The sequence below is a fragment of the Arachis ipaensis genome, chromosome B5 (genome assembly GCF_059453495.1).
Source record: "Arachis ipaensis isolate K30076 ecotype BB chromosome B5, ASM5945349v1, whole genome shotgun sequence".
Lineage (NCBI taxonomy): Eukaryota > Viridiplantae > Streptophyta > Magnoliopsida > Fabales > Fabaceae > Arachis > Arachis ipaensis.
The window spans coordinates 16,389,445-16,413,650 of NC_142440.1; the positions used below are offsets into that span (position 1 = coordinate 16,389,445).

Consider the following 24,206-nt stretch of genomic DNA (forward strand, 5'->3'; position numbering starts at 1 on the left):
TAATTAGGTTTCACGTGATGGAGGAAGAAACGAATGAGGAAGATGGATTTATATTCTTTCCACGATGCATGGCATCAAAGAGTTATCCTCTTCTATGCCGGACGTGTTTGAGTACGATACACGTGACAAATTCTGATAATACAAAACCATATATTTCTTTGTTCATCATCACCTTATCGCATCGCTTAGCTTATTAGCTTCCATGCATTACTATTAATGTGAAGCGCGCATGTGACGCAAAACGATTGCTGAGGATAATAAGCAGTTGTTGGTGACTGTTTCTGTGCTTGTCAATCCAAAATGAGTGAGAGAAGTGGTAAATGACATGCTGCATCCACATCATAATATTATTGTACCATAACAAATTTGGATTTATTGATTGATCATCAACTCATTCGTTCTTTTAATTAAGGGTTAAAATTTAAATTCTATCATATATATATATATATATATATACAACAATTTATTTACTAGAACCAAATCCTTAAACAAAACTTAAATTTATAATAATTTAGTCATTTGCGAGATACGAAATAAAAAAAATAATTTTAGTATTAGAAATAAGAGAAATTATATTTATCCTATTTTAATTTTTTTTATAATATAAAAAATAAAATATTTTTTTCACTTTTATTTTAATGCTAAAAGTGAAAGACATGTAAAAAAATACATATAACATTTTTCTAGAAATGGAGAATTTCTTGTGGGTTTTTACTTCTGAGAATAGAGAGTAAATGAGTTAATTTATTTTGTTCCATTTCAGTAGGAAATGCGTATCTGTTTGAAGTTAGTTTTATTTGATTTTTTAAATTTAAATTTAAAAACTAACATGGAAGACAATTAATTTATTAATAAAGTAAGAACATTGAATTGCTGTGGATGGATGAGTTCAACTATAGAATCAACTTATTTTAGTTAATAAAGATCATTCGATTTTTTAAATTTTATCTTTATTCTAAATTTTAAATTTTATATTAAAAGTTAATTAATATTAATTAATGAAAAATTAATTTCTTATAATTATTTGTCTAAATTAATCTTTTAAGCTCCTCAATATGCTTTTTTTTCACCATAAAAAGCTCCTTTCATGAAAGATATATTGAAGGGAATCTCTAAACTAATTAAGTGCTTGTTTGGTTTCATTATCTTAATGAAAAAAGATGTTTTTTTATTGAAAAAAAAATATTTTTTCATTTTTTAGTGTGTTTGGCAAATTTCTAATAGTAAAAGTAAAAGTACTAGAAAAATAAAAAAAAATATCTTTTTTGAAAAGTTGTAATTTACATCTTTTTTTAAAAGATCTTTTTTCTTAAAAAAAAGATGTTTTTTATATAATAAATAAATAAAATAATACTTTTATATTGTTATACCCAAACATAACTGATAGATAAAAAGATCTTTTTGCATGAGATACCAAACATAAAATTACTTTTACTTTTCCATAAGATCTTTAAAAAAAAAAAGATAACTCAAAAAAATATCTTTTCTTAGAAACTCACCCAAACGAGCCCTAAGAATGGAATAACATAATGAAAAAGATATAACAAAATAAGAGTTAGTTTAAATTGATTTTTTTAAAAAAAAAATTATTCTTTTCATCTTTTTAAAAAATATTTTTTTAATAGACAAAAATTATTTTATATTTAAATAAATTTTTTTAAAAAAGATTTTCAAATATTAAAAATATCATTTTTTTATGTTTTTTTAAAAATAAGGTATTGTTAACTTTTAAAAAAAATTATTTTTTTTATGAAAATACTTTTTCTAAAAAACTTATATGAATACATTTTAAATTAAATAAAAATACTTTATCTAAAAAAAATACTTTTTTTATTAAAAAAACTAATCTAAACTAACACTGAAATAAGTATTTCCCCTAACATGCTTTCTACCAAAGAAAGTGTCTATTCCCACTTTTTTATTTTTCATATTGGAAAGAAGATGGAGTATCACATGGGTATGAGAGTACATGGTGCTTTAAGCAAGTGTGATGGTTTAGAAATCACTGGGTCCGATTTCATGACTTGTAAAATTTTTTCTCATCCAACAAAGAAATCGCTGGGTCCGATTTCTTTGGATCTAAAAAAATTTGAATATAAAGCATGAAATCGGTGGGTCCGATTTCCATGCACTGCCTTCCATAAACCACAAATCGGACGGTCCGATTTGTGTCCCCTTTCAACTGCAATAAATCGGACCGTCCGATTTCTTCCCTTCACCTGAACGCCATCACAACGGTGTAAAACTCCCCGAAATTCCATAACCCAGCATTACACCAAACTTTGTCTCATATAAAAAAAAATTAGCCGTCTATTCCCAGCACTCGCTTTCTGTTGTAGCAACATTTTTAGATAAGATTGGCAAGTATACATCATCTATAATTGTTTATTTCACTTTCTAATATGTACTACTGCTGAGTGTTACACTCAAATTCATAGATGCACGCATGCATAGTCTGAAGATTCTCTTGGGTTCAGTTTACAAATTGAACATCTCTGTTATCCCATCTTCATTATTGATTAAATTAAAATACACAATTGTAAGCAAAAATAAATAACAGTAATAAACTGCGAACCTGATTTTTCCCCTTACACCTACCTTTCCTTCCACAACCCACTCAATTTCAGTGAGCTCCAGATTTAAAAAAAAAAAAAAGAAGAAGAAGAAAAAGAAAGAAGAAAACTAAACGTTGAAGCCCAATAATGAATACAAATATAAAGAAATTAGCCCTAAGAATATGGACAAGAAGCTGCTGCTGCATAAGAATGTCCCACCCTAATATAAATTAGTGAGGTGATTAGGGTGATTAAATTTCGGTAACCTCACCGCTCTTGCATACACCCACATCAATGACCATTGTTCCTTGGTGGTTGGACTTGATGACCCTGCAACAGTTTCTCCTAGGCGCCTGAAATTCAAATAATATATAAATAAAATAAAAGAATGAAAGTTTGGTGAGTTTTGAATGTAATTAGTAAGTAATAGAAGAATGCTTACTCTATCCCAAAGATGGGGGTCCGGTTTCTTGTAGACGATGACATTGTCGATAGCAGAAGGGTCAGGCATCCTCCAGCGGCACTCAGGATGAGGGACACGGTGTCTTTCGTAGCGAGTGAGAGTGAGTTGCTGTGTGGAATTGAATGTGGCTTTGGAGAAATAGAAAACAAATGGCTTCTGACACGGGTTTCTGCTAACGGGACGCGTGTTGAAAGCATAGGCAGTGTAGTCCGCCCTCCTATACCAATTCAAGAAGGTTCTAGAAGGCATCTCCATCTCGCGTGCGGAGAACATGCCGCGGAATATCTGAACGGCGAACCCCCAAGAAACGGAAACAGTCCAGCGGCTGTTCTTGTCGTAGCAGATGGATTGCTGGATGAGGGCGGCGGAATCAAGCTTCATGGGAATGGTGAGGCGTTTCAGAGCTTCCACCCGAGTGGCGTTGGGGAATATTGGCTCAACAACGTCCAGGTGGTGGAGTGATACCAATGGCGTCACAGGGTGTGCGGCAAGAAGCCCGAAGAGGTTCCCATACACATCGTATTGATGAAAACCGATTTCTTTTGTGAGTGGAACACCGAGTTCCGCCATACAAGCTTGCATTCTGTCATCTGAGCCGTACAGAGCAGGGTAACGTTTAATGCATCGGTCTTGCATCTTCTGCAGAGCCTTCGCAAGAGGGTAGCTGATGGCGAAGCCGCCGCCGCCGTACGCCATGCCGTAAGAGAAGAATATGTTCTGCAAGTGGCTCTCCGACAAGCTACCGATGTAATAGTATTGGTTGTGGTCGTATTTCCGAAGAATTCTGAGAAGGTTCTCCGTGACGAAGACGGTGTCGTCGTCCCCCATCACGAACCACCGGACGTCCTTCAGGCCCAGGCGGAGAGTCTCCGTCACGATCCGCGATATTCGGAGGGCGGAGCGGTGGCCCAGCTTGTTGGTGTAAGGGAAGTTGGAGGTGTCGGTGGAGATCTTCACCGGCGGTAGGCCTTCTTTGCGGTGGGTCTTGACTCGGTCGTCGAGCCAGACCACCCCTCTCATCAACTTGGGCTTGTACCACAGCTTGATGTAGTTCTTGCGATGCTCCCAGAGCTTGGAGGAGGCGGCGATTCCGAACACGACGTGGCGAAGGTTGGTGGGGGAGGATGAGCCGATGGGGGAATGGACAGTGGCATTGGAGGGAGACGGAGAAGAGGAGATGCGGTTGATGGAGAATGGACCGTGGCTGCAGGTGGTGGAGGTGCTTACGAGCTTGAAGGTGTAGAGAACGTAGGTGAGGGAAACGAAGAGGATGGTCCACACCATCATCTTTGCTGTGGGAGAGGCTCGTGTCTGTGGTGCGCTTTTCTGATCCCAAATCAGCTTTTCTGATGAATCCTTCATTGTGCTTGTCTTGCAATGAAGATAACAATCACTGAGCATGCAATGCAATGCAAGGCAGAGCAGAGCAGAGCAGAAGAACACAACAGAGCAGAACCCTAACTATTATATAACTTCAATTTTTTTAGAAATATGTGGTGTCTTACTCTCATCTTCACTCATCAGAATAGCCACTTCCAAATTTACAGTCCTCAGATTGAAGTGCAACATTATAGCCATATCTTCCTATTTTTATGTTTTTTACTTTTGGGAGTTGGTTAACCAATACTTTCTATTGCTGCGACATCTAATCACACCTTTCAACACTTTGGATTTTCTCTCCTTTACTTTACTGCTAATTACTTACTAATTATCACACACAACAAAATTTTAATACTGATTCTTCTCTTTAACCTTTTTCATGCATATCTTCCTTTCTCCTTTTAAAACCTGTTTGAGCTTTTTAGCTAATATGTACCAACGACACTTATTAGGAAAGTTTTAACTGTATTTTATCCTTTTGAAAATTACTTTCTAATCATTTTTTCCTCCTTCCTAAACTTTGCAAAACTCAATCTTCATTTCAACCGACAACTTTCGTGAATATTATTTTTCTAAATTAAACGACAGATTGAGATTCTCACCGACAAAATAGGCCCGCAGATCAGTCAAATTGTATTCTTACTTTTTTCTACAATATCTGTTGCTTCTTTTTACCATTTTCAAATTTCAATACAATGTTCTAGGCTTCAAGCCACCATTACATATAAAGCGGAAGAAAGGATGGTAAGAACGCGTGAATTAAATGCTCGTAATTTTTCAGTTGAATGTCAATGGAACTAATCACATGTTCAAATTGTTACCTATTTTACCATGATTGTATTTTTTTATTTTTTATAATTTAGAAATACCTTCATAAGTTTTATTTCTCATTATAGATTTTTTTTTTTTTGGTGATCTTAGGGGTTCAAGGACCCCAACAAAGGGATTCCTCATTATAGATTGTTGAGAGAGAAACTACTCTCAACCTTAGTTTTTGTTATGATCAAATTATTTTGATAATTAAGTTCAATTAAATTAGTCTAATAATTTGTTGATACATTAAAAATTTGTTGAAGAAGAAGAATGACATGCCAACATGCATAAAAAAAAGAAAAAAATGTAGTTAAACTTAATTAAAAGAAAATTTACCTAGTATTACTAACTCTATAGAATCATTCCTATTTAAAAAAAAAAATCAAAGATAAATTTTTTCTCTCTAAAGATATGTTTTATTTTAGGTGGATATTCTAATAAAGATTTTATAATTGTCATTATGTAAAGATATTTTATTTTTACTATTAGATAATAGATTTTAGGATTTTATTTTTCTATATTATAAAAATATTACCTTTATTTAAACAAATAAGTCATACTTTTTAAATTAAGATCATCAAGATATTTTTTTCTTTTTTTCGGTTAACAAAAGGACTTTACACCAAACAAAAAACTAACATCTTTATTGGAGTAGTTGTCTTTATTTTAACATAATATAACGGGGCTTCAAAAATAAGTTTAACTGTAACATAAAAGAGTACAACGTTTTATTTAAGATCTAATTACGTCCATATAGTTGGGGCTTGAGCCCGATACTTTTTTTTTGGACTTGAGCCCGATAGTTCTTAATATAGATTGTTTTGATGCAGAGATGGGCTAGATAAGCCCAATTTCTTTTACCCAGGGACCCCTAAAGAAAGAGATCTCAAAACCAAAGAAATGGCCCATGTCCAAAAACACACCAAAAAAGAGACATTACAGTGACCGAAAGCAAAAAGAAAATGAAGTAGCTACCTAGTACCTAGCCTAGCTACAATATACATACGTACATGCAAGAAAGTGAAGAAATATCTTTGAATTATGCATGGACTTGGAATGGATTCAATTTTCAACTTTTCCTTCGAGAATTTATGGCAGATGAAGAAGAGGCTCCTGCCCTGGAGATGACAGAGATGATGGAATGAAATGCATTTGCTGCAATCTTTGATTTGATCTGCCCTCTTTTTGGAAGTGGCTTTTTCCCTCCCAACTTGTTGCCACCGTATGCCGGAGCAACACGAACCACCCTCACCCTGTTGTTCATTGTTTTAGTTTTCAATGATCTAAGAAGGCTAAGTGTGTATGGTGGATATGAAGATGAAGGAAGATGCCATCACAGTAGTTTATATATAGAGGGTTTGGATTTGTTGCATTAATATATTTTTGTGTGAGTGATGGGCGTTAGGGGTCATGCCAGCTAATATGCGCCACTTGTTCAAGATTCCCTTTTACCTCAACGGCAGCGCATCACAACTTCAGCTTCAGCTTCTCAGAGACAGACAGACTTGTTTTCAGCCTTCAATTCTGAATGCATCAACACGTGCGGGTGCGGTAATGCTTAGTATATAAAAAATACTACGTATAAGTAACAAATTAGTCATTAAATAGGTTATTGACTTATTATATATTTGTATATATATAAATATATTATTTGATAGCTGATCTTTTGTATACATGATTGTTATAATATTAAGATTGCCTTTGGAGAAACAATGTATCTTCTTTACTCCTTTGTCCCCTTCATTTCAAACCCCATAGCGTCCACAATATAATATTTTCTGACAAATACCACGACTACAAGTACCAAAAATGATTAAAAGATCTTACTTTCTCATCGGTGTTTCTGGTTGATGTTTGTTGAATTGGCAATTTAGCATGCTTGTCTGGCCAACCAGTTTTCATACGCTGAGATGTGGACATAGTCATCGGACGGTAGAGGACTGCCCCCTGTTTGGGCACACAAAAGGACACACTATAATTTTGTCTCTGTCTTCTTCTATGTGGTGGTTGTATCACAAATATCTGATCTTGACTTTTCATAATTGCATCCATTTCTTTCAACCCAACATTATGAATGAATAAATATATATTCTTTGATATGTCCGTGACATGTCAGACAGATACCTCCTAACAACTCTATTCCATAGAGACCAGAGAAGCAACTCACCCTATGATGCTACAAGCATAGGGTATCGCTGGCATGGCACCAGAGTTTATGTAATATGAATAATTAGAATTTAGATGAGGCGATATATTCTGTCGTGCCATCAGAGAGAATAAAAACGTTACCATATAGCAGTATTTAATGTATCTGGTGATTCTAATACATACGGGACCAAGAATGTGGTAATATTCTTGGATTTCATGTCAAGGCAGAAATGAAAAGAAAAGAAAAGTAGTAAACAAGATGGAGAAGCTAAACAAACTACGCACTTATTCCTTGGTTATTAGAAAGAGAAAGCTCTTTGTTCCTTTCCGTGGTTGTATGTTATGTTATTATATTAAGTGGCCATATTTACATGTTCTTCAAGGTAATGTCTCGGTAACCAAAAATCATAATATAGAAATGAATACTGCTAGTGTCAAGTTCCCAATCAGCGCTTCATGTCGGGGAATAAACTCAGATATCACCAAGAGGCTTGCTTTCAAAAGACCATGCAATTTGCATGGCATGAGTTTCAAAAGCATTGCCCTACGCAAATCTTGGGTTAACAGTCGAATTTCTGCCATTGGATCAAAGGGAGATTCCAACAATTACAGGCATAACTCGTCTCCGGCAGAAAAAGTTGATGAATTCTACATATGTATCAACGAGAAAAAGCTAAAGCAACTGGGTGAATGTGTATCTAGAGATGCTTGTTTTTATGACTTTGCCTTCACCAAACCGTTCAAAGGAAAGAAGGTTTGTATATTCCTCAACCGTAGTTGTTAGCTCTTAACTTACCCTAAAAGAAACTGCATAGTCTAAGACCATGAATGAGTATTGGTTTTGCAGGAAGTGATGCAATTCTTAGAGCAGCTTAGTTGTAGCATGGGCAAAAATGTCAAATTCAAAGTTAGACAAATATGCCAAGGACAACATCATGATGATGATGACGATGGTTTTACTGCTGCAGCTAATTGGCACTTGGGTCATTTTCATTCCTAGAACTTTTCTCCTATTATTTCCTAATAAATAAATATATTGTCCAATGCTAGATGATGATTTTTTTGGTATTGATAGAATGGAAAGAAGAACAGATCCCATTCACCAGAGGTTGCAGCTTCTTCAGGTTATCAAGACAAGGAGAAAACATCGTCATTAGGTACATTTTCAAACTCCTAATAGTCTTAATTTGTGCAATCACGTGCTCACTCTGAAATAATGTATACTCAGGAGAGCTGAAATAGTAATTGAATCACCAATCAAGCCAGGAGGCATAGTTCTGGTAACACCAAAAGTGCAAGCTGAATTTGTAACATTCGAATTCTTATGATATTAGAAGCATCATCTAATTAATCTTTTTTGGTTCTATCAATAAAATAACAAGACTCTGTTGAAGACCCTGACTTCGTTATTTGATGACTTCCCACAGTTAGCTGAATGTGAGTGAATCCTCATTCAATAGATTTCTCACATCTCCTTTCAGTCACCCAAAACAAAATATTCATATTCATTGAAAAATATACATATATGGGTGTGGATGCAGGGTTCTTAAGGAGTCCTCATGCAATACTTAGATGGATAATGAAAATATACAATATATTTGTAGCACCTTTAGTGACTCCACTACTTGACGGTTACATAAGGCTTTGGAGCATCACGGTTCGATTGTTTAGCTATGCATTCAACATACTTATTTTCATTTCCAAGTATTTCATCAAGTAGAGACCATAACATGTCTGTCTAATCTATTTAAGAACTAGTAGAGGGTACCTAATTACCTATCATCCATCAATTGGAATCATCATGGTTCCACCATGAATCTAGCAGAGTGAGAAGAACCAATGGTCCTATAACAGGAGGGAGTGGAGGAGGCCTGCTAAAGGTGGCAATTGGATCAACCATGTCCTTGTTAGCAGCAATCCCCATTTCTCCACAAGATTCATTCTTTTCTTGTTTCTTAGGTGTTGAACTCCCAAATGTACCTGCTTCAATCAAATACAGAATTCTATTTCATGAAATTCAATAAACATAATAGGGTTTCCAAATGACATTGTACCTACCCTGTGATGCGTTCTTCAACAGCGGGTACATTTGGTTGAATCTGTATTTTGAAGGTACCAAAAGTGCAGTAAGTCCACGCATGTAGTACTCTCTAACTATCCTGCAGTTCCTGAAATAAATAATATTAACATAGCAAATCGCAAGTTTTAAAATTTTTGCAAAGATTCTCGAATGAAAGTGAATACAATTAGAATATAGGGAAATCCTGTTTAACCAGATGAATGAAAGTGTGAAATAGAAAAAGAAATAAAAGAAAGGAATAAGAAGAGGACTTACAAAGAAGCAAGAAGCTAAGATCGATGAATACCTGGAGAGTCTAGTTTCTTCTCAACCAAAACAATGGAGAACGGATGCTTCCTGAAGTTTCCAAGCTGTTAATTTTTGAAAGCCACGTGTATGACAGGTGGCGTAGAATCAAGATAAAATCAATGAGATAAGGGCTTGCTTCTTTTTTTTTTTTTGGTAAGGAGGGCCTGCTTCTTTTTTTTTTTGAACATGGGAGGGCCTGCTTCTAATGACCCAACTCAAACAAAACAAACAAATAGTGGACCAAAAATACTGTCTAATGACCCAACTCCACTACTTTTATGTAAATTATTTTTATATTTTTTGTTTAGCCTTAAGATTACTATTTACTAATAAGAAGCTAAAGACGATAATTTATCTCTAATATTATAAAAAAAATAATAAAAAGTATAAAAGAAGTATTAAAAAATAATTTAAATATAATTTTTTTTGGGCTAAATAGAAAATTTTATTAATCCTTTTATACCTTACTATAGATAGATAAGTTTTAAGGTTTTACCGAAAATAAATTTATCTTAAAAATGTAAATAGTTGTGTGTTCAATATAAAGTAACAATCTCAAAAATAGGATCTATTTAATCTAACATGGGAACATTGAGTTGAACTAAGTGGATTCATTGGTGTTTGAGTTGCTTAAGGGGGATCCTTTTAATAGATACATTATATATCTACGTTTAGTGTTTGTTACAAATAAAATTTGTACTATTTTCATTCTGTTAATACAAAATATATTTATACAGTTGTGCAATAGCATAGCAGCCTCTTAAAATTGATGAGGACAAAAATAACGATGGATTGGGTACAGTGGATTATGATTAAAGATAGTTGGCGTCTATAAATAGGGATAATTACGATGATATATATGTATTTGTTGGGTGTGTAGAGAATTGAAGATTATTATTGTAAGATATCAGAATAACTAAAGAGGGAGCACGATGAGTTATAGAGGTCACCCCGCTCGTGGGCGTAGCTCTTTGGGGTACCTCTTTGGCTCTGATGACACCACACCGGTCCCTCAGCCTCTCCCTAGAAAGAACATACTTCCATTGTTACCGCCCTATGGCACCGACGCCGACACTCTCACCGTCACCGTCAGCCATAATAAGCCCCGTAAACCTGCCGCTTCTCCTCCTTTTGCTACCCAAGATTCAGAAAAATGCTTGGCAGTAAGCATTTCTCTCTCTCTCTCTCTCTCTATTTCACATTATATTTATTCTGAATTTATTACTATTACTATTTGTAACACGTATATGTTAATGATGATTCAGAATAGTCGATCAACAAAGATCAGATCATCTCCTGGTGGACGGTCATCGCTTGGATACTTGTTTGGAGATAATAACTGATATTTCTGTACAGATTGATGAGGCTTCTGAGAGAAGAAAATTGATGCTATATATTTATATGTTAATTTCATTTGAAGATGTAAAAAGGTCAGAAAAGTATGCGAGGCTAATAAAGGGGATCGGGTCATCATTCATTTTATGTTTTTTGTCTTGGGGGGAAAATCGGTGCAGTGTGTGCGTCCCTCTCATATCTTAATCTTAAATCCTCAATCAGCTTGAATTGAATGCCAGTGATTCTGTTCTTACTGTTGTAATTTTTCTACAAACTCGTATAGAAGTTATATACTCTTCATTGTTTCATCAGTTTCGATCGGTTGTCTTTCAATTTCATTTCATTTCGTTTCATTTAATAGCTTTACAGCAGCGCAGAATGGAATGATACAAACCAAAACAAGCACGTAAGTTTAAAATAAAACGAGAGATTGAACCAACAACTATGATCGTCGCAGCTTTACGATTTCAATACTGAGTTTAATTTCATATGTATATCGTACTATGCAATGACAAAACATTTTATATTTTAGGTTAATCTGAAAAATAATTTAGAGAATTGAAAGCTTTACATCAATTTCTATTGGGAAAAAAAAATACAATAATAATCAAGTAATGACATATAGAAGAGTCAAGATATAATTTGCATCAATTGGGAATATATGCGTAGAAAGGATTTACTTTTCGCTTTTTCGCTTAACTACTACTTTTCTCTTCGCGCTGAGGTTCATTCATTGAAAAATGCTAACGATATTCCTCAGGGAGGCATCATACTTCTTCCTTTAGAATTAAACATCCAAATAAGAAATACTGTTTTTCCACCTGATCACATGAGAACTATACCTAAGATGAAAGAAGCTTGTTGTGTTAAATTTTGTACTTTGTCCAACTAAGGACCTGGAGGATCTGGATTGAACTTCACTGCTTCCCTCCATATAAGCTCCTTCATGTGCTCTACGGTGTATGATGGGTGCTCAAAATCAAAGCTGAATGGCCTAGGACCAACTGGCTCATCATTTATGTCATGAAGTGATGAAAGATATGGGTGACTAAGTGCCTCATCAACTGCAAATAAGTCAAAATTCGACACAACTTACAAAATGATCGGTTTCAACTTTCTACAAGCAAGTCATAGATCAAGGCTTGAATGAAAGGTAAATCTTAAAGAGTACCTGTGATGCGTTTGTGGGGATCAAATATAAGCATTTTTTCTAGCAAGTCCAATGCATCCGCAGACATATTAGGGAATCTGGCAGAGAATTTTTGCTTCCTACATTGCGGAAGCTGTCTAACATACCTTTTGGCATTTTCACTTCGGAGAAATCCAAGGCTGGCATCATCAGGTGAACCTATTAACTTTAAGCCAAAGACAAGAGAATACATGTGTGATGTTAGTCATGTTACAACATGTAGCAACCAATTGATAGGGAACTTTAAAATCAGTCAATATCCCAGAATCGAGTAAAAGGTTGGATAGGGATTAGGGTAATTGGTGCAATTCAACATGATACATTGGTTTGATTGGCTGCCATTAATCAACAAGCATTCCCATGTTCACTTTTTCAGTTCACGTAATACTTTTTCTACAACTTGATACTCTTTTACAGCCAAACAGTGCCCAAAAGTAGGGATAAGCATAATAGTGTAGCAACAAGTTGGAAAAGACATGGCTTTTAGCTACCTGTAGCCTTATCTGAGGATACTAAGCATGCTGGGAAGTTAAAAGGCATTTATTTTTCTCTCGAAAGAACAAGTGCTAGCATTAGGCAACAAGATTCACAACTGTGATCACTTTCTTAAGCAAGATGAGCATTTTATAGAACAAGCAACAAACTAATGGAAGAGACAAGTAATCAATATCAATAATATATTATGCTTCAGCAATTGATAACTTGAAATGGAAGCATCAAAGTCATACCTCTGTTATAAGCCTTAATTGATGAACATAATCTTTCCCGGGGAACAAAGGTTCTCTAGTCATAATTTCACCAAATATGCAACCAACAGACCACACATCAATTGCGGCAGTGTAATCAGAACAGTTAAGGAGTAATTCAGGGGCACGGTACCATCGGGTGACAACATATTCAGTCATGAAATCGGTTTCGGATGTTGTCCTTGCGAGGCCAAAGTCTGCAATTTTAAGGTCACAATTTGCATTGAGAAGTATATTACTAGGCTTAAGATCACGATGCAAGACATTAGCGGAATGCACATATTTCAGTCCCCGTAAGAGCTGGTATAAAAAGTACTGCAAAATTTCAGAACAAAAAGCAGAAGTCAAAAACTAAATCTGTGAATGCCTGTGTAATTAAGATGATTAGAGAGGGGGTAAATGTAAACCTGAGAGTGGTCATGGTTAAGAGGTTGATCAGAACGAAGAACGTGGTACAGATCAATGTCCATCAAGTCAGAGACAATGTAGATATCGTTGAAGGTGTCCTTCTTAGGAGGTCGAATGATATCCTTAATGGCGATGATCTATGCATAAATAACTGGAGCAATTAGAAGATTATTAATAAGAAGAGAAAGAAGAGTGATTAGATTACATTTTCGTGGTCCATGTGGCGAAGAAGAAGAATCTCCCTCAAAGTCCTCTTGGCATTGGTAAGACTGTCAAAGGCATCAGCAATCTTCTTGATGGCAACTTCTTCCCGAGTCTCTGAATCAACAGCAGCACTGCAACGAAGCAAGAACTACTGTGTTAGTTATCGAAGTGAGGAAGAAGAGGAAGAAGAAGAAGAAGAAGAAGAAGAAGAAGAAGAAGAAGAAGAAGAAGAAGAAGAAAGGGGAAAAAGAGAGTACCAGACGAGGCCATAAGCGCCTCGACCAATGGGGCGAATAGGAGGTACATATTTGGCGGGAAGTTCGAAGAATTTTCCGTACAGATTGTACTTGACGTAGCGACCTCCGTGAGTGCGAACCCCCGTAATGTTACCCTCATCGGCACCGGCACTTCCAATTGACTCTTTCTCTTTCCTCGCCATTTCTCAAATTTGGTACTCTTCTTGTTTCTACGCTCCCTCCCTCTCCATCTCTCTCTTTAATATGCCATGCTATGGGCCCCCCTGCCCTTCCTCCTCATTTTAAATATAACATTATTTAAAACCTGTTCATCCAAGAACTAATCTTCATATGTATGCATATTTGACCAAATCTCCAACGTATTCTTATCATTATCTCTTAGAATAGTGGATATTCCCTAGAAACTGGCAACTGACCTAGTTTGAAAGCCACATAATCAGTATAAAATACAATATACAAAGTAGAACTCATTGCATGGAACAAGTAATTGTACGTAGCCATCTTTGACTGCCGAAAAATAATTAGAGAGATTATAGAATTAGTCTAATTTAGTGTAGTCAATCAATAATTCTAAAGCGTAAACTACAACTTGATCTCCAATTTATCACGAGGTGTTTGCTAAGTTCTAGCATGCCTGGATCATTAAACTTAACCCTCTAGAACCCAAGCTTCTATGATCTTCGAGCTTGGTTGGTCGACTAGTTCCATATACATATTTGAACGTTTGATAATATAAAACAACAAGAATAGTAGCATATTACTTTGAAATAATCTTACTGAAATTTTAAACTAATGTAATATTTCAGTAATAATTGTGCTCTTTTCATAAAAGGAATATTTTGATTATAAAAGTAAAGCAGGCACTACATGTCCACTTCCCTCACTTTTAAATCCCTTCTTATTTCTTCTCACCATGCTATTGTATCTTAAAAATCAATTATAATATCCAAACAATAGTCCCATAATGAAGCATGAAATTAAGTTACACGTTCTAATTATGAAAAACACTCAATTCAAAATCTTGAGTACATAAATAACGAAATGTATATAAAATAACAGATGAAACATCCAATTTTCGGATAGAAACCTACTATTGCCATCTAACAGCAAAAAAGGACAAATGTCAAAAGCATTTAAGGAGCGTTTGAGCTTGTTGGAGCACCACCTCCAAAACCGCCAGCACCCCGACCAAAGCCAGGCCTTCCACCAGCACCCTGGATGATGGAGAAAGCAGACAAACTAATTCAACAAAACATTCAGAAATGTAGAAGACAATTTCCACAAGCATGAGATCTAAGAAATACTACTACACCCAAGAACCAGCATAAACCATAATTGTTGTGAATACCGAACAAAAGTGTTTTGAACAAAACTAACTAAACTGTACTAGCATATTATGCCAACAATCAAATTGTATCAGATCATTCCATAAAATTGCCACGTTTTGAATTAGAGAGAGAAGTAGGAGTTTGTAAAATTTTCAGCAATAACTCAAAACATCATAAGATGGACGTAGAAGATGCAAGACAACATTGCTCTCTACAAGTAATCAAATAGCATTCAATAGAATAGAGAAAATATACAATCATCTACCAGTGAATACACCAAAAAGGATATAGACTTGGTGCATATTCACCTCAATTATATGAACAAATGAATAATGTGCAACACTTGAAATTTTAAGCAAGCATGGAAGTATACAATAATTTGCTCGTCGCACACAAAACATCTTAGACTAACAAGAACACAGTAAACAGAAAAAAAAAAAAAAAAATAGTTTGAGTAATGGCAATTCTGCCATCAGAAACAGGGCACACATAGAAACACCACAGCTAAAGTCAGACAGTATTAGTAACTAAATACATGAAAAGATTAAAAGTTGTCATTCCAAAATCCCAACAGGTAATAAAGAGGAAGCAATGCCAATTCCAAAGAAACAAGGTGATTGCTACGGTACGATGATAAATTTATACGTACTGATTAAGGTATCCACAAGACTAAGTGCTTGTTCACCACAATTTGGTTGTGAAAGCAACAAGTTTCCAGTATTCACACCAATGGATTCTGCAAGTGTCTTATCGAGAGCATGCTCAGCATCAACAAATACACAGTAGCCTGCATGAAATGAAGATATGAATGCCAGCATAAACTAACTACAAAATCTTTAACATAGATTCCTTACAAATACATCATAGTAGTAAACAGACAGTCCTTCTTACTTATCTTCAGTATTATGATGTTATTAATTGTGGTAACTTCATTTTTATGATCAAAATAGCATAAATTAAGCCTGAAATGTTGATATAGCCCACCAAGATACTTGTAGTACAAATTTTAAATTATACACATTATATCTCTTACTTCTCTCTCTGCCAAAAGGATAAGAGAAGTGGAAAATAGAACACAACCTGTTCACAACTGGAAACTAGCTAGGTGCTAGCAACTACAAATTGTTGCTGCAGTGTAGAAACAGTGATTAATGAGGAAGTAGAGATATTTAACTAGTGATTTGCCACTTCCAAATCATAATTGAGTTACAAGACATTGACACTGGGATAGGCATTCATTCGGTGTTACAACATAGAAGAATACATCCACTGTATTATCACAATGTACACAGAAAATCAAAGGGAGGGAGATTAAAGCAAATGCCTCTTGTGATTGACAATAACATATTGACAAGTTGACAACTATAGGGGTTATGGTCACATTACAACCAAAAACAATATAGACATTATCATCAGGGGGCAAAAATTAGCATCTATAGATAACCTCCTTGCTTCTGTGCCTCTGAAATCACATGTAAAGTAAGAGTTGTTTTTCCAGAAGCCTCTGGACCATATATTTCCATAACACGTCCCTACAACAGTTATATATAACAATCAGCTTACAACTATCACCCAATGAAACAATGAACCATGAACTAAGAGACAGATTTCTTCTTTATTTATCTCTTATCATATCAGATGAAATTGTGGAAGCATAATTGTCATGCAGTTGCCAAATTAACATAGCAAATTAAACGTGGAAGGAAAATCAGAAGTCGGAGCAAAGTAGAAAATCTTTTCACCAACGACCAACTAGATTAATTTAAAAAAAGGGTTCAATGTTTGCAAACGCAGAATAAATTAGCAAGAAACTTCGTTATACAAGGATTTAAAGATACCTTTGGAAGTCCACCAATTCCCAGTGCTATATCAAGAGCAAAAGGGAAAGAGGAGAGAAGAAGATGAAGAACACTGAAACCTTCAGAGGCGTGAAACAGATGAAGAACAATTTTAGTTTTTTATTTTTTTAATATGTTTAACCCAGATGAAGAATAATTTTGATTTTTTATTTTTTTTAATATGTTTTTGTTTTGTTGTTTCAATTATTTGAAACTATAAAATTATGGTTAATTGAATTCTGAAATTTAATTAATTTAAAAGGGTATTTTTGTCTAATCAAATAAAGGAAAGATGTTTAAGACTTTTTATAAAATTAAATAAAAAATATATTTTTATTTTAATTTAATTAAAAATGTGTATTAGTAAAAGTGGTGATATATAATATATATTTAAAAAAGAAAAAATTAAATGCTGACGTGGAAAAAAAATACCACATAACTTATTACTATTTATCCCTATTTTAAATATATCGGTACGTATGACATCTTATCGTAGCAATCACCAAGAAACAAGGATGCAATGTGAAATACTCCAAAAGAAGGTCTGAAGTCAGCAGGAGCACAACTCTTGTCTCTTCCGCGGTATCCACCACGGTCATCAAATTTGTGCTCTCCCTCAAAGTGAGGTGGACCCATGTTCAATCAACCATAACACATGTTGGCAATGAAACAAGATGAAAAACAGGAGTAAGCAAGCAGGCAAGAATTACCTGAGACGGTCACTCAATGGCCGCCAAAAGGCCTGCTAGATGGCTTGGCGGGCTTCTTGAGAGTCGCAGGGATGATCTCAGAAGGAAGATTAAGGTAAGTCCTGAGATGCTCGATGCCGTAGTTGGTGAGGAACTAGTAATAGTGCATCTAGGTGAATGTCTCCCTAACCTTCCTTGGATTTGAAGCTCTGCATCAGCTTAATCACCTGCAGATTAGGCACATCGATCTCAGGGTGCTTCGCAAGATTGAAGTCCTTCTTCACGTAGCATACTCCCTCTACAAATGCATTCATTCAATCTAGAATTCATTAAGTAGGAGAATATATCAAACAAAATGAGCGAACCTTGCGATAGGTATTTGCAGATCTCCATGCGGTTCTTCTCCAGAATGATCTGAAGAATTGAGAAACAAGAGAATGAATTGAAACAAGAGAGACAAGATTATTCTGTCATATTGAAGATGTTGACCTGAGTTGTCTAGGTGATGTGCCTACTTCGATCCTTTGCTTAATGAGGAGGCTTGCATTGGTCTCATAACATCAGTGACTATGAAGGAAGTTAAGGCAGCTGTTTTTAACATGAACTCCTTTAAAGTCTTTATGTTGGATGATTTCAAGCGTTTTTCTTTAAAGAATACTAGGAGATTATTGATTTTAATATTTAGAATATGGCCAGACAGGCTTTTTCGAGGGTCGCTATCGATTCCAACATGATGGAGACCATAATTATTCTTATTCCAAAGGTGGAAGACTGGAAGCACCGGTATTTATGAAGAATTTTAGGTCTATTAGTCAGTACAACATTGTTTATAAGATTATCACGAATATTCTGGTCAATAGAATCCGTCCTTATCTTATAGACATTATTAGTCTTCTTTAAAGAGGTTTTATTCTAGGAAGAGAAATTCTTGACAATATCATTATTCTTCAAGAGGAGCTTCATTTCATGAAATAGACTAGATTGAAGAAAGATACTTTGACATTTAAAACTGATCTTAAAAAGGCTTACAATAGAGTAGACGGAAGATTTTTGGAACAAATGCTAACTGGCTTTGGCTTCCCTCGTTCCATTGTCAGATTGATTATGAATTGTGACACAACCTCTTCTTTATCTATTTTTTAGAATGGTGATAGATTGAATGCTTTCTCTCCTAAGCATGGACTTAGACAAGGAGATCTCATATCGCAGTATCTTTTAGTGTTGTGTATAGAGCATTTGGTTTGCTTTATTAATTATCAAGTAAAGAAGGGGTTTGGGAGTCAGTTGTTGTTTCTAGAGGGGACCAGAATATCTCAATGTTTACTGATGATTTACCTCTTTTTTTAAAATAAAGAAATGGCAAGTTAAAATTGTAATGACAGTCATGGAAAAATTTTGCAAAATTTCGGGGATGAAAATTAATGTGGAAAAGTCCAAAGCGTTGTGCTCCAAAAATGTTTCATCAACAAAAAAAAAGACATTTTTACTAGTGTTTGCTCTATTAAATTTGTTTAGGACTTGAAAAAATATCTTAGGGTTAATCTCAATCACTCCAGAATGACTCGGGCCTCCTTCAATGAAGTTCTCAATAAGGTTAGGAGAAGATTGGCCAGCTAGAAGGGTAAATTATTCAACAGGACTGAAAGACTTTGTTTGGTTGATTTGGTTATAGCGATAACCGACAATATTGGCTTAAATCTGTCTGATACTGTGTGAGAATAATTGAAAACAGTAGAAAACCTTAGGAAAACATTTAGAATTAAAAATCGGACACTAATTTTAAAAGTTTGGCCTGAAATTGGGCCAAACAGACCAAAAACACTAACGGGTTAGACTAGGCCCAAGTTGGGCCCAAACTCAACATATATATATAGGCTTAAATGAAGGTGATTCAACCTCAAACACAACATAAACACACTAAGGGCAGCTGCATGAGTTGAGAGAGAAGAGGAGAAGAACACTATTCACTTCTCATTTCAATCGACCATATCTCGAGCTACAGTGCTCCGATTCGTGTGCCGTCAGTGGCTACGCGAAACTCTCGCCGAGCCCGTTAGTTCTATTTAACTTTTGTTGGTAAGATTTTGAATTTTTATCTCATCTCCTTTGCCCTAAAAATCCGAAAATGTGGGTGATGGTTTTGAATGAATTTTTGTGTTTTGATTGTTTAGGTGGTACTTAAGATTGGGCAATTAGTGGTTTGTGCCCCAACCACCATCGAAAAAGGTACGAAAACTCTTTATCTTGTGAAATTGTGATTATGGTGAATCCTAGGTTAATTGGTTATAAATTATGTGTATATATAGCTTGAAGTTGTGATTGTTGGCATTTATTTGGAGTTTTGGATTGATTGTTGGTGATTGGAGGCTTGAGTTAGACTCAATTTTGGGATTTTGACATATTGAGAATCGGGCAAGGTATGGTTTCAGTTTTTTCTATGTAAAATATAATATTTATGGACACTTAGGCTAGTGACTCATAGGATAAGTTTGGATTGAATTGGTTATTGAGCTTGTTGATTGATGATGTATGATGAATTGATGACTTTGATGATTTTGGATGAATATTGTTGTTGATGTTAACAAATAGTGTTGAATATTGATATTAAGTATGAATAAGGTTGATGTTGATGATTTGTTAGTGATACAATGATGATTGATGATTGTGTTGGGTGAGAAATTATTTTAGTGTGATATATTTGATCATTTATGTAATGTGAATGGCGATATGGTAAGATTGGTAAAATGAGACACAAAAGGGTAAATTCTGAGGTGAATTGAGGTTTGGTGTGATTTTGGTTTAGTTGGTTGTGAATTTTGGAAAGTTGAGAACTTTGTAATTTTTGGTAAAAACTAGTTTTTGGTAAACTTTAACGGATCATAACTTGAGCCTCAAAATTTGAAATTGAATGAACTTTGTTTTAAATTAAAGTTTGCTTTGAGAGATTTAAATTGATATAAAGTTTGAAGAAAATAGATTTTTATAGAGAAAGTTATGATTGGTTAAAGTGCGTCGCTAAAAACTGAATTATGCAACATTTGAAATTTTTCTAAGTTTTGTACTGGCTGCGTACACGACAGGGGTGCACGACGTGACCAACCCATTGGGGTTGGGGAACTCGCGTACGCGAACGCTGCCTGCGTACGCGAGCAAGTGGATTTTTAACCCTTGTGTACGCGAATTTTAACACGCGACGCTAGCAACCCCTTCGGGTTGGGACACTCGCGTACGCGAGCAGGGGGTTGCGTACGCGACCACCCGTTTTTACTCGTGTGCGTACGCACAGTAGGGGTGTGCGTACGCACAACCCTTGTTTTGCTGAAACGTGATTTTTTCCGTTTTCGAAGGTTCTCTAACTTTCCAAACTTCCTTAAATTGAAGTTTAAGGGTAACATCTTGTAGTTAGGTCTAATATCTAATAGAGAAGGATTAGTGACTTAAATAGGTGAATTTTACATGAATTTACAAGACGGAGATTTAGGTCTTTGGAGTACTGAGGAAGGATTTGTTGAGTGAGATGGAGGAGTACTGTAATGACGATTGACATAATGAGTTGTGGAAATTATGAATTTATGGTGATTGAGATGAGTTTAGGACTCGGAGTGGAATGATGAATTTCTGATATGCTGAAAAGCAATTTCTGAAACCACTGATGTATTAATTTTTAATGAGATTGTTGAGACACTATGCGCCTAGCAGGGACGGTAGGTTAACCACGCCTGTCGAGGTCGCGGCGACGTAAGGACGGTAGGTTTATCCCGCTTACGTTGAGATGTGAGGTCCGTGACAAGAGTATCCCGCTCGCATCCTTTCGAAATCACTATAGTGTGCAGGCACTGACATCCTGGACCATGATCCAGGCACGATATCTTGGGGGTTCCCAATACGAGACCGAAAGGCGACGTCTCCATGGAGATGTGTCGGGTTGGTAGTTGAACCGACAATGTGATATCACAGCCAAATAGAACAGGCATTCATCATGTGCATATTCTATCTGTTTGTTTGCTTTACCGACTTGTCTGGTTTGCCTAAATGTATAACATGCCTAAATGCTTTTTGAATTACTTGATATACCTGCTTATACTTGTGCTTTACTTGCATTGTTATTATCTGTGTCTTCTACTGGGATTGAGGAGGTTCGAAAGGCGGTGACGATGGGATCGCATGGCGGTTAGGCAGGCGAAGACTGTGGGACAGCGATGAATTGTTAGATTAGAAATCTCCTAAGTTAGATTTATCATTTTTCACTGTGGTTTTAAAGTTAAGGTTTTAAATTTAATTATGTTTTGAAGCTTGAATCTCATGATGGATATGAAGCACATGCAAGTTTTTCTTTTTCCTTAAAGTATCACAGGTAAATTAGAATATATGATGAGAACTTTTCTCTAGAAATGACAGTCTAATAGTAGAGGATTAAATATTGTGAGTTGAAAGGGTTTAGTCACTCTAAAGAAGTAATGGGTTTGGGGATAAAAGACCCTTTTTTTGTACCAACATTGCTTTACTTGGGACATTAGTGTGGCAATTATTTTATAAACAAGATAAGCAATGAGTCCAATTGTTAGCTACCAAATATCAATCTTTCGAGGATGATAGTTTTAGTTTTTCGACAGGTAAAGGATCTCATGTTTGGAAAAGCTAGCTTGTGTAAAGTTTGGGGTGTCTTGAGGGAGAGTTTTGCTTGGTATATAAATGGGGTTGATCAAAATTTTTGGTTTTTTAAGTGGAGGAAAGAACGATTGTTTTCTTATGAAATGGATTATATCCATATTTTTTATTCTAGCTAGTCTTTGTATTTTGGATCTTTGGTCGCATGGTAAGTGACATGTGGAGAATATTTATTCCCTTTAAATAAGTTTTTGAAAGAAAATATTCTTTTCTACAATCTAGATGCTCAAGCGGGATAAGATTCAGCCATTCAGGTTGTTGGTATTAGTCTAGACCATCTTTAAAGATACATAGTATAAGCAATGGTTACTTGTAGCTATGTAAAAAGAAATTCGGCTAGAAGAAGAGAGGAAATTGACTTTGGCTTTAGCGTTAATTTGTTCTAAAAAAGTATAAATTTTTGGTCTGGCTATGTCTTAGAGATGCACTGCCCATTGCAATCCTTCGTTTCAAGAAATGTATGTCGAACTCGAATAGATGTCCAAGATGTCTTACTTCTTAGGAATTGGTGCTGCAGTGCATCAAGATTGTCTTAAAGCCCAATTAATTTGGCAGAACTGAAAATTACACAGCACCCTCTAAATTTAACTAACTGATTTTTAAGCATAGTAAAAATTATTTGTTTAGATTCTTTTCGAGACTGTGGTGAAATTAATGAGCAAAGAATAATGATATTTTTAATATCGAAGTTCTTTGGTTCCGTAAGAAAGTATTAGGTATAACTTTAGCTTCAGAAAAAAAATATTTTTGAATTGCAACATACTTCTATAGTTTTATTCTATCTTTTATAAGTAATTTTTGGAATTTTTATTCTATTGACACTTATAAAATTAATTGTAATGCTAGTTATTTTGATGGTGGTGTTAGAGTGAATTTTGCTTACATTATTAGAAATAGAATGGAAATTGACAAAAGAATTGTTTGGGTATAATAAATAGCAACATCAAGTGAACTGTTTGTTATTTAGAGAGAGTGAGCTGTTTGCTATTTTGCTATTTGAAAATGTTATTTTTTGTCTGAAATTCATGTCAAAAGAATGTTATTTGTAAAACTAATATAATTATGTAGAGACTTTTAATATTGTTACCAACTACCTTAGTGGCTTCTATTCTGAAAATTTTCTTGTGTATAAGTTCAGAGATATCATGTATTAAAATTGGTGTGTTGAATTTAGGTTAATTTTGAGAGACACGAACTTAGTGGAAATAGTATGACAAAAACGCCGCTGAAGATGAAGCATCAGCATGTCGAGCTTCCAGTTTGTGGAAGGAGTTTGAGGGATATTTTTTTTTTGGTGACTTAAAAGAAAATAAACAAAAACTAAGAAAGTTTGAGGGATATGTTCTTCGTGTTTGTTTTCCTGCTGGTTTTTCTTCCTTTTCTTTTTCTTTGTTTAGTTTGTTAAGTCAAAAGAAAAAAAAAAAAAAGACAAATGGCCACTAAATTATGATTACATAGTACTACTTGTGGAAAAATTGTTTTGGGCAAATTGCATAAATAAATAAGGTGGAGATAAAAATTACGGATTTACAATATTTCATAAATTTACTTTATATAAACGGTAATAGAATATAGAGTTTTCAAACTTTGAACGTAAAATCTTATAGAGTGCCGCAATTTATAAAAAAATGATTAACAACATAAAATCTTATAGTACAGAAATTTATAAAGAACTGAATAATAATATAAAACCATATAAAATGCAGGAATTTATGAAGAAATTTTGCAAAATAAAAACCGCAGCACCCCACAGGATATTATATGAACAAATTCTAATTAGACGACGACAAATGCTAAGTTTTCATGCGCAAATCATG

At 35.0% G+C, this 24,206-nt stretch overlaps 6 protein-coding genes across 8 annotated transcripts; 2 read left to right on the plus strand and 4 right to left on the minus strand.

The window, feature by feature from the left end:
• Positions 1-2,371: 2,371 nt before the first annotated feature.
• On the minus strand, positions 2,372-4,580 carry LOC107643090 (uncharacterized). Its single transcript, XM_016346647.3, has 2 exons — positions 2,998-4,580; positions 2,372-2,908 (listed from the first exon to the last, which is right to left on the minus strand). The coding sequence occupies exons 1-2, from the start codon at positions 4,417-4,419 to the stop codon at positions 2,807-2,809; spliced, it is 1,524 nt and encodes a 507-aa protein (XP_016202133.1). The 5' UTR covers positions 4,420-4,580; the 3' UTR covers positions 2,372-2,806.
• Positions 4,581-7,487: 2,907 nt separating this feature from the next.
• LOC107640238 (uncharacterized) lies at positions 7,488-9,570 on the plus strand. The gene is made up of 6 exons (XM_016343779.3): positions 7,488-8,113; positions 8,207-8,342; positions 8,435-8,516; positions 8,588-8,639; positions 8,742-8,796; positions 8,901-9,570. Exons 1-6 carry the CDS (start codon positions 7,619-7,621, stop codon positions 9,077-9,079), a joined length of 999 nt encoding a protein of 332 aa, XP_016199265.1. The 5' UTR covers positions 7,488-7,618; the 3' UTR covers positions 9,080-9,570.
• LOC107643091 (uncharacterized) lies at positions 8,835-9,811 on the minus strand. 3 transcript variants are annotated; one of them, XM_088487988.1, is made up of 3 exons: positions 9,695-9,811; positions 9,418-9,518; positions 8,835-9,339 (listed from the first exon to the last, which is right to left on the minus strand). In XM_088487988.1, exons 2-3 carry the CDS (start codon positions 9,497-9,499, stop codon positions 9,146-9,148), a joined length of 276 nt encoding a protein of 91 aa, XP_088344114.1. In that variant the 5' UTR covers positions 9,500-9,518; positions 9,695-9,811; the 3' UTR covers positions 8,835-9,145. The 3 variants fall into 3 exon arrangements, with proteins under 3 accessions (XP_088344114.1, XP_088344115.1, XP_088344113.1); XM_088487989.1 differs by having other exon boundaries at positions 9,726-9,780; XM_088487987.1 differs by lacking the exon at positions 9,695-9,811 and having other exon boundaries at positions 9,418-9,521.
• Positions 9,812-10,583: 772 nt separating this feature from the next.
• Positions 10,584-11,378, plus strand: LOC107641719 (protein SPIRAL1-like 5). Its single transcript, XM_016345191.3, has 2 exons — positions 10,584-10,890; positions 10,993-11,378. Exons 1-2 carry the CDS (start codon positions 10,660-10,662, stop codon positions 11,068-11,070), a joined length of 309 nt encoding a protein of 102 aa, XP_016200677.1. The 5' UTR covers positions 10,584-10,659; the 3' UTR covers positions 11,071-11,378.
• Positions 11,379-11,644: 266 nt separating this feature from the next.
• LOC107643092 (mitogen-activated protein kinase homolog MMK2) lies at positions 11,645-14,079 on the minus strand. The gene is made up of 6 exons (XM_016346653.3): positions 13,867-14,079; positions 13,611-13,740; positions 13,405-13,542; positions 12,980-13,312; positions 12,234-12,417; positions 11,645-12,126 (listed from the first exon to the last, which is right to left on the minus strand). Exons 1-6 carry the CDS (start codon positions 14,046-14,048, stop codon positions 11,951-11,953), a joined length of 1,143 nt encoding a protein of 380 aa, XP_016202139.1. The 5' UTR covers positions 14,049-14,079; the 3' UTR covers positions 11,645-11,950.
• Positions 14,080-14,842: 763 nt separating this feature from the next.
• LOC107640239 (DNA repair protein recA homolog 3, mitochondrial-like) lies at positions 14,843-17,136 on the minus strand. The gene is made up of 4 exons (XM_088488616.1): positions 17,033-17,136; positions 16,639-16,726; positions 15,844-15,981; positions 14,843-15,080 (listed from the first exon to the last, which is right to left on the minus strand). Exons 2-4 carry the CDS (start codon positions 16,715-16,717, stop codon positions 14,875-14,877), a joined length of 423 nt encoding a protein of 140 aa, XP_088344742.1. The 5' UTR covers positions 16,718-16,726; positions 17,033-17,136; the 3' UTR covers positions 14,843-14,874.
• Positions 17,137-24,206: the final 7,070 nt, after the last annotated feature.

What these genes read in the sequence shown, in the direction of transcription:
- LOC107643090 (XM_016346647.3), bottom strand. Translation starts at nt 4,419, where the DNA reads ATGCTCAGTGATTGTTATCTTCATTGCAAGACAAGCACAATGAAGGAT. An exon ending in ACCCCCATCTTTGGGATAGA is followed by an intron (nt 2,909 to 2,997) that starts GTAAGCATTCTT and finishes TTTGAATTTCAG; the next exon opens with GCGCCTAGGAGAAACTGTTG.
- LOC107640238 (XM_016343779.3), top strand. Translation starts at nt 7,619, where the DNA reads ATGGAGAAGCTAAACAAACTACGCACTTATTCCTTGGTTATTAGAAAG. An exon ending in TGCAGCTAATTGGCACTTGG is followed by an intron (nt 8,343 to 8,434) that starts GTCATTTTCATT and finishes TGGTATTGATAG; the next exon opens with AATGGAAAGAAGAACAGATC. An exon ending in GGAGAAAACATCGTCATTAG is followed by an intron (nt 8,517 to 8,587) that starts GTACATTTTCAA and finishes ATGTATACTCAG; the next exon opens with GAGAGCTGAAATAGTAATTG.
- LOC107643091 (XM_088487988.1), bottom strand. Translation starts at nt 9,499, where the DNA reads ATGCGTGGACTTACTGCACTTTTGGTACCTTCAAAATACAGATTCAAC. An exon ending in GTTGAAGAACGCATCACAGG is followed by an intron (nt 9,340 to 9,417) that starts GTAGGTACAATG and finishes TGATTGAAGCAG; the next exon opens with GTACATTTGGGAGTTCAACA.
- LOC107641719 (XM_016345191.3), top strand. Translation starts at nt 10,660, where the DNA reads ATGAGTTATAGAGGTCACCCCGCTCGTGGGCGTAGCTCTTTGGGGTAC. An exon ending in ATTCAGAAAAATGCTTGGCA is followed by an intron (nt 10,891 to 10,992) that starts GTAAGCATTTCT and finishes ATGATGATTCAG; the next exon opens with AATAGTCGATCAACAAAGAT.
- LOC107643092 (XM_016346653.3), bottom strand. Translation starts at nt 14,048, where the DNA reads ATGGCGAGGAAAGAGAAAGAGTCAATTGGAAGTGCCGGTGCCGATGAG. An exon ending in AATTAAGGCTTATAACAGAG is followed by an intron (nt 12,418 to 12,979) that starts GTATGACTTTGA and finishes TTTGGCTTAAAG; the next exon opens with TTAATAGGTTCACCTGATGA. An exon ending in TCCCCACAAACGCATCACAG is followed by an intron (nt 12,127 to 12,233) that starts GTACTCTTTAAG and finishes ACTTATTTGCAG; the next exon opens with TTGATGAGGCACTTAGTCAC.
- LOC107640239 (XM_088488616.1), bottom strand. Translation starts at nt 16,717, where the DNA reads ATGGAAATATATGGTCCAGAGGCTTCTGGAAAAACAACTCTTACTTTA. An exon ending in AGAGGCACAGAAGCAAGGAG is followed by an intron (nt 15,982 to 16,638) that starts GTTATCTATAGA and finishes CATTTCATGCAG; the next exon opens with GCTACTGTGTATTTGTTGAT. An exon ending in TCTTGTGGATACCTTAATCA is followed by an intron (nt 15,081 to 15,843) that starts GTACGTATAAAT and finishes TCCATCATCCAG; the next exon opens with GGTGCTGGTGGAAGGCCTGG.